The sequence below is a fragment of the Tetrao urogallus genome (assembly GCF_951394365.1).
Source record: "Tetrao urogallus genome assembly, chromosome: 2".
Lineage (NCBI taxonomy): Eukaryota > Metazoa > Chordata > Aves > Galliformes > Phasianidae > Tetrao > Tetrao urogallus.
The window spans coordinates 14,950,239-14,958,820 of record NC_136814.1 but is presented as its reverse complement, the minus strand read 5'-3'; the positions used below and the strand labels follow the sequence as shown (position 1 = coordinate 14,958,820).

Sequence of the window (8,582 nt, the reverse complement as noted above, 5' to 3'; positions counted from 1 at the left end):
CCAAAAATATACTTCTATTTTGAGCCCAAAATAAATATTGGGAAAATTACCAACGAAAACCATTAATTGTTTAGCATTTAAATTAATCTAAACTGTGTTTAGCAGCTGTGGCCATTAAGATATGAGACATGAATAAATGTGCTTGGACTGGTGTAACTTGGATTGTTGCTGAGGAAGTTACCACCCCACCCTGTCTTTCCTAACTTAGACACCTGAGTGCCCAGTAAGGGTTGCAGCAGCTTCTGAAGAGATTTACAGTGTTGGATATAAGGGGAGTCCTAAAAGCAAGGACGTAGTACTGGTCCCTTGTCATCAGCACACCACCTTCTCTGGTAACATCAGTCTTACTAGGAGCCATCTAAACTAACAGTGATTAGGGGGCAGTTATGCATACAGCTTTGCACTCGTCTCATGAGGCAGACAGCCTATGTCACACTCTTATCTGCTTTGCACAGCTTTGTTGCACTAATGAACAGGCACCTGATTTCTAAAAATTTAAACAACCCACATGCACGCGCACACCATAAAATACACACACAGTTACATTCCATCGTGACAGAAAATACACATCTTTCAATTGTTAAAAGGATTTCTTTGGGTTTCTGGCTTGGTATTGATTTACGTTAAAAGGATTTGGTAACAATTCCCAAGTGAGCATGAGGAGTCCAGAAAAGTCAGCATTAACGTTACACTTACATCTGAATAGGTTTGAAATGATTTCACAGCTTGAAGTCCCTAGAATGCGAGTCCCTGTGCTGGAAGGGGAAGTTTAGGAGGGAAAAAGGTCTGTGTTGTTTTAAATAAAGTTTCAGCTCATCTTGGATAACGGCTCTGCAAATTGTTCATTTACTGCACAGGGGGCAGAGCTAAGGTTATTTGCACATTTAAACTTAAGTACCAATACCCTGTACTGTTTGTAAGCCAATTTTAATTAACTTTGCACATCAGAACAGCATACTAGGAGCCGCTCTTACGTGGCCCCTTTCACCCAAACACCTCAAAAGTAATTTTTGCAGGAGGTAACTGTTACTGTCTTGAAGAAATGTGCTGGGGAAAGGTGAGCTTGTTTGTCAGCACTGTTCAGATGTGTAGGAGAGCTGAAATGTCAGTCAGGTTACCAGAATGCCAGGGTCAGTAAATACTCCATCTTAGGGTTAGGGTTTCCATTTTTTTGACCAGATAAAGTCTGACGTTTGTATGATTTGTGGGAATATTTCTTTCAAGTTGAGGTTCTACCAGTATCAAGAGAGTCCCATTAACAAAAGCATCCCTTTTCTTTCAGGGATTTATTTCAAAATAGTTTTTTAAAAAAATAATATATATGTAGTCCTACGTGTAAACTTCATTCCTGCAGACCATTGTAATGCACCGCGTTACTCATCTTTGTCGTCATCTTTGGAGTTCCTCTGCAGGACAGGGCTCAGTTTGTTTTGCAAGACCGCTGCGAGTTTTTTTGAGGTTTTTTTCAGGAAGGCACTGCTGGGGTGGACGCTGCTGACGTGCAGGTACAGGTCCTCCTGCGTGGGGCCGGTGTAGCCGCAATCCTCGCACACGTACAGTTTGTCCCGCCTCTGCTTGTAGGCGTATTGCTGCTGCACTCCGTGAATCTTCTTGAGGTGGGATTCCAGGGAACACCGCTGGGTAAATGCTTTGTTGCAAACCTCACATTTGTAAGGACGAATTCCTACAACGCCAAAAGAGGGTCATTATTTTTCTAGTTTACATGTATTATAGCCAAGAAATCAGCTGAAAGCAAGGCTGTCTTCTTAGATAGCAAGCAGACACCTAGCACTAAGTAGCTGCTAGCCCAAGAAACTGTGAATAGAACATTTTACTTTTAGGCCAAAATCACGAGTGGTTTGATATATTTAGGAGCGTATAAGTGTTTTGAGGAGATGGAAGCAGGAGCTGAAGCTGACTGGTGGCCATCACAGCTTTGGTCCCAAAGAAGAAACAGTTATCTATTCTTGCAACACTTATTCCTTTGAAGACCTGACTTAAAATTTTAGTTCTGTGATTAGGTAGAGCTGTTGGTTTTAGCTAACTGCTCATTTTGTTGCTTGTAATGAACGAAATTTTGTGTCTTGGTAAGTAATTATCCTCTTTTAGTGACTCTTCAGTGGATGGCTGCCAAACGTGGATGTACAGAGATCACAGCACTTCCAGTGAGCAAGAGTGTTTTCATAAGATAGAGTATTAATTATTGTGATTACAGGCTTGGGTTCTACAAAATAGTGTACTGAGATGAAAAAAAAGTCTCTGTGTGTCTCTTGGAGGAGGAAGAACACAAGTGGCTTGTGATTTGAATGCCTGAATACTTTCATTATAAAAAGCAGAGAAGAGTATCCACTTTATCACCCATCAACTGATTTAACAACAATAGCTCCTCAGTGCTCAGTGGATGAACACCTGGGGGTTTATCAACACTTGAAAAACCCAAACATGGTGTGTGATTTTTCTTACTACAGAGTAGCTCAGTACTAAGGCCAGCCTTAAAGCTGATACAACGTGCTATCCCAAGCCCACTTTGATGAAAGTATGTATCAGTGAGCAATAGGCAAGGAACGGTGAAGAGCAAAGCTGCCATGTTCCTATGGTGTTAAATTAGTCATCGAACTGTGTTAAGTTTGCCATTTAACTTGCTGGAATCTTGTTACCAGAAATCCCAGCTAATTGGGAGTTCCAATCAAAAGCATCTTGATTGCATTTTTGCAAATCTTGGGCAAGGAGTTTATTCCAAAGTGTTAGAACTGTCAAACTCGAAGTGTTAATTTCCTAACACCTACTGCTGTGAGACTGCACCAGTGGCTTCAGTTACACTGAGCTGCAGTTGGAGAGAAACTCCAAATCTTTCTCAGAATTCACAAACAAAAAACGCATCCGTTACAAACAGTATTTTAGGTGTGGTTTTATGCTCACCAGCATCAGCGTGGGTCTGCACTTAAGGCAGCTGACCAGGGTCTGTGCTTCTCCACTACTTTTGAATCATTTCACGATTTCATTTTACTGTGCATGTGAGTTACTTAACATTGAACTCTGTATGTGCCATGCACCTGGCTTAGCACATTTGGCTGTCCCACTGTTACATCTGGCTGCAAGCAATTTCCACTGGAACACCAAATTCAGGAAAGCAAACCCTAGAGAAAAAAGCACAGCCTGTGCTTAGCCTGGCTTTATGCTGGAGAGGAGAAATGGTAACGCTGGATTTCTCTGATTAAATTTGGGGACAGTTTAACTGTAAGTCACCTGACGTGGACTGTAGTGTTTCAGTTCTGTTCACTCCAGATCCTTCTTCCTCCACAGTTTTACAAAATCAGTTCAATCCTGACTGTTGAGTTCAGCTGTCCCAGCTACAGCACAGATGCCTATGGCTTCTGGTGAGAGACCTTGCCCTAAGCAAGGTGGGTTTCTGAATCCAAAGAAGAGGACTTGGGTAGAAAACACCACCTCTTCCTGAAGCATTGGCTCTGCCCTTCAGGCACAGCCCATTGGTCTCAGTTGGAAGATTTCCTGGCCACTTGGCAAACCTAAACCAGCCCAGAACGCTGGCCCTGGCCAACGTTCTCTCATCAAAATGGGCAGCGTTGTTTTCATGACGTCTACTGATAAGGAACAAATCCTGTCTACCAACATACTTGTGCTGCTAGCCATGCACCTGCTTAATTCTGCCTAATCCTATATGCCAAAGAAAAGGGCATTGCAGAGCAGTCCTGGAGGGAGCAGCGAATGCAGAAAGGTGGAACATGCCTGGGAGAGGCAGAGACTCTACCAGGTGCCCCATGGTGGGAATGGAAAGGCTCCTGGTGTGAGCAGCCTGGCTTTTCAGAGTGCCCTATGTGGTGGAGGTGGGCTTGATGTGTGCTCGTGCCATTGCTTTCACTTAGGAAGAAAAAAGAAGAAGAAAAGGAAACCAAAAGAGAGCATCCTTCTTCCAGGTTAGCAAAAGGCTCTGAAATGGTTTGCTTCCACCTGAGCTCATTTGGAATGCAGCTGGGCCCCAGCCCTGACGTTTGAATGGCTGCGGCTGAAGCACAGCCTTGGAGCTCCCAGTTGGCTCAAGCTGCGTTCTGCAGCAGAAGCCATGCATGGGTTGCATGCATGCATTGCTGGGCTCAGCAGGCACCAAATGCATCGCACGGTCTCCCAGAAGAACCCAGAAGCACAGCATACACCACGGTGCCTCCTCCAGATGCCAAAACTGACCCCCGAGTGCCCCCTTTCCACAGAAAAGCCTGTGGCGGTGCAGCGCGATGGAAGAAACTGCTGCTCGTTTCCTCTAGAGGGCAAAACGCCTTCACTCGGCGCCCGCGCAGCTCCCACCCCGCCGGTTACCCTCGGCCCGTCCTCTCGCACTCATCCCGCCGCCGTCTCACCGGTGTGGGTCCGGACGTGGCGTTTCAGATCAAAGGTGTCGTTGAAGCCCTTCCCGCAGAAGGTGCACAGGTGCCTCTTCACCTGGCTGTGGCACTTGACGTGCCTGTTCAGCATGCGCTGCAGGCGGAAGCCCTTGCCGCACAGCTCGCAGGAGTGCACGGCGGCGTCGGTACAGGTACCTGTGGTGAACTGGGGAACGGGAGAGACCGGGTGAGTGGATTGCGGGCATGGCAAAGCCCGAACGGAACCAAAAGTGGAAGGGGAGGGCTGGCTCGTGTGGCAGCGAGGGACGTGGCTTAGCGGGCGTGGTGGTGATGGATTGAGGGCTGGACTCGATGATCTCAGTGGTCTTTCCTAACCTTAACGATTCTGTGACGTGCCGGGACGCGGCACGGCGTCCCATTCGGAGTAGCACCCGTGCGCTGACGTCTCCCTGCAAACATCGCTATTTCCCACCGAAGCGCCCGGGGTTAGCGGTGTTTCTGCCCACAGAGGTGATGTGGTGAGACAAAGTCAGGCTGTGCTGACTCAGCGGAGCCTACAACAATGGCCCTGATCTCCTGTCAGCCCCCCTCGCTCGTTAATTCATTTGAGGCTGTTATTACAGGTTAATCGCCTTTCTACTACTAAAATTGTTGTGCCAGCTCCACAACCCAACCTGACGGAGGGAGACACGGATGATTCAGCTCTGAGGAAGAGCGTTCCTCACAAGGAAGGTTTCTATGCAAATGCCCGGCCATTATTTTAATTATGCTCAGTGCAGCTGCCGCCAGCCCTTCCAGCCAGCAGCACCGCACGCACACGCTGTCAGCACTCAGGGGCTCCCGGCAAGTTTCTGTGGCATCTGCAGAAAACCCAGCGCTGCAGAAACGGAGCTGAGCACAGATCTGTTCTCGTGGACTGGGCTGTATCTTTTGCTATTCGTGCAGGCTAAGTTGTAAGAAATGGGCTCAAGTCAAAGCGAGAGGAGCAGTCTGGGGTTTCTGTGAAAAAGCACTTGGGGTTTCTATGAAACAAGAGGAGCAGCAGAGGGGAAAGCATGTGCGGGCAACAGGTGGGGCTCCCCCTCATCCTGGCTGCATGTAAGGGGTGAAAAAACATAAAGTGATGGCTGAACCGCCGCAGCCCCCCCACGGACTGTGGGAATGCTTACAGCTCGGTCTGCAGAGCAGCGCTCAGGGCTTAACGCCGTGAGAACCGGCCGCTGGGTAACGCAGCTCCGCCCCAGCACGGGGGCGGCCGGGGTGCTCCTGGATGGACAGCGCTCAGCCCAGCGCATCCCATTGCATCCTGCATCCCGCCATGTCCTGTATCCCATATTCTGCATCCCTCCATACCGACTTATCCCACCGCACCCTGCATCCCCCCCGTGCCCTACATCCCACCACCTCTCTTGGGACTGAAAGCGCAGCCTCGCCTCGCCGGCTCTGCCCACGGGATCGAGCCTATCATCGCTCCTACCTGCAGCAGCGAAGCTAACGGGGAGATAAGCGCTTCCTTCTCTCCGGCCCGCGGTTCCCCTCTAAGGTGCGGACGGCCCTGTGCAGCCCCGGGTCAGGGCCCGTCTCTCGATAAACCGAGAGGAAGGTGGGGAGCGGGACGACCCACGCAGCGCCCCGTGCTCCCCGCCCGGAACGGGGCTCTGCGGGAGGCTCCGTGCCGAGGAGCGGGGCCCACCCGCGCGGAACCGGAGCTAGGAGCGGCGCGGCGGGGCAGGGCTCGGGAAGGCAAAGTGCGCGGGGCCGTTACCTTGATTTTCGACCTGACGGCAGGGCGCCTGACGGCCAGGTCCAGCAGCATCCCCCCGGGCGCGCCCAGCTCCTCCGGGGCCGCCTGCGGCGTTGGGGGGTCTCCGAGATCGGGGTCCCGCGTCCCGCTGCTGCCGCTGCTCTCCAGGCTGCAGCTGTCTTCGTAGCCCGGGGCGCAGCCGAGGCCGCCTGCAGCGGGTGAGGATGGGGAGACAAATGGAGCGGGCCGGGGGCGGCCGCGGCGCTGAACCCGCGGGAGAGCCCTCGGGTTGAGGGGGTGGGGGAGGTTCTCTCCGCGATCGGAAACTCAAACAACGAACGGTCCCAAAGTTCAAACGGGCGCAGCTCCGCCGCCTTCCCGTTATACCCCGGGCAAGGACAGGCGGCGGGGAGGAGGAGGAGGAGTAGGGAAGGGGGGGGACCGGGAGGACACCCCCGGCCCTTCCCTTCCCTTCCCCCGCCGCCCACCTCCCCCGCCGCCCTCCCCACCCGCGGCGTCCCGGTGGCGAAATGGGGCCGCCCTCCTCCGTTATTTGGGGTCCCGTGGCCCCGAGGGGCTCAGAGCGGAGCGGCGGATCCTTACCTGGGATGTAGGTGTCGGCGCGCTCGTCGTCGGGCAGCCCAGCCCAGCTGCGCACGGCGGGCTGCGGGCTGCGCCGCTTCACCAGGAAGGCTCTGGGCATGGCGAGGGCGGGGGGCGCGGCGCGGAGCGGAGCTGAGCTGAGCGGTGTGGCACACGCGGATCGGTGCGGCGCACAGGAGCGCTGCCGGGGCCGGGCCGGCCGCAGCCCGGCGGGGCGCAGCGCTGCCGTGCGCGGGGCGCGGGACCGCACGCACCGGGGCAGAGCCGCGCGAGGAGCGGGGAGGGGAAGGGGAGGGGTGGCTGCGAAAGGGTGGGGGGGCGGAGGGGGGGGGGAAAGTTTCATAAGGTGGAATAGAAAAATGCACCAGGAAACTTGGGAAGGAGCATGCGTGCTGCAAACATAACGGTGTCAACAAGTCTGCTTACCTGTCCGACCGGTTGGAGCAGCTGAGCTTTGTTCCAGCCCTTCCTAAGGCATGAATGTTTGCAAAAGAATTTAACGTCTGAAAATTAAGAAAAGAAAATAAAAAAAGCTCACGAGGAGTCGGGGGGGAACCGCTCGCCGTTACCCTCCCGTAGCCCGGAGCGGCGGTGCCCCCGGCCCCGTGTGCGGGGCTGCTCGGGGCGGTGCGGGGCAGAGCCAGCAGAGCGGGGCTGTGCGGGGCAGCCGTGCCCTCGGGGCGACAGCGGGCAGGAGAGCGGCTCTCGGCGTTACTCAGCTTCACCACCGGCTTTCCTTTTGCGAGCGAGAAGGAAACAACAACAAAAGATGGAAAAGCTTTATTCTGTTTTATTCATTTATTTAAAGTAAAATCGTGTCAAGGCCTCCGACTTTTCACTTCTTGCCCCTCGTCCCCCCCCCTTTTTTTTTTTAATTGTCTCTTGTCCTCTCTCCTCTTCCCGAAGTGGAAACGAAACAAAAGAAAAGAGGACGGGTTGGGGGGAAGGAAGCAAAAGAAACAGAAGAAAACCCACAAAACAGCGTTGAAGAGCCTCTGAGCGCAGCAAAGCCCCGCGCGTGGTGTGTCCTTGAGCACCGAACAGTGTTCTGGGTGCTCCCTGCCCTGCGCCTGGCACCATGCAGTCCTTCCTCCCCGCACATCTCCATGGCGCTGCCCTGTGCCAAGGGGCCTCCAGGCATTGCTCTCCTTCAAGGTTGCCGTGTTCCTCCCAGAGCAAAATGCCACAGGGAGATGATGGGAGGGAGGAGGAGGGGGGTCGGGGTGGGTTTGCTGCTGATTCCACCAGGGTAAGGATTTGGTGTTGAGAGCCAAACCTGAAGGTTCTGAAAAGGACGTGCCTCCAAATGAAACGTCCAAATTGAAGATCTGTGTTCAATTCATGTCCCCAGTGGGACTGAAGCCCCTTGTGGGCTAAGGATGGAGCAGAGCCGCCCACCAGGCACCCAGCTGAGAGCTGCTCTTTGGGATGGTGCAGTCTGGATGAGACTCAGGAGAGATCTTATTGCTCTCTCCAGCTGCCTGAAAGGAGGCTGTGGCCAGGTGGGTGTTGGCCTGGGTTCCCAGGTAACAGTGGTAGGACAAGAGGTGATGGCCTTCAGTTAGAGGTCCTCTGAACCAGAGGAGGTTCAGATTGGATATTAGGAAACATTTATTCTCATGATCGAACACAAGCAGAGGATGCCCAGGCAGGTGTTGGAAATGTGGAGATGAAGGACATGGTTAGTGGTGGTGATGAGCTGACTGTCAGACATGGTGATCTTTGGGTCTTTTCTAACCTGAACAATTCTGTGATTCTGTGGTTTGGTAGAAGTGAGGCAGGAGAGCATCTCCACCTGTCTTCACAGCCTCCATTGCTGAGAGTGCCCAGAGGGAAGAGCTGAGAAGCCCTCTCAAGGAGCTGCCTTTGAGGGACAG

The 8,582-nt window shown here is 52.9% G+C and overlaps 1 protein-coding gene across 1 annotated transcript; it reads right to left on the bottom strand.

Moving 5' to 3' along the window:
- Positions 1 to 1,373: 1,373 nt before the first annotated feature.
- On the bottom strand, positions 1,374 to 7,048 carry OVOL2 (ovo like zinc finger 2; the record flags this gene model as incomplete). The annotated part of the gene is given in 6 exon segments (XM_079550828.1): positions 1,374 to 1,684; positions 4,374 to 4,563; positions 6,124 to 6,311; positions 6,706 to 6,847; positions 6,849 to 6,880; positions 6,883 to 7,048. Coding segments are annotated over 6 exon segments (1,029 nt in total).
- Between the last annotated feature and the right edge of the window lie 1,534 nt (positions 7,049 to 8,582).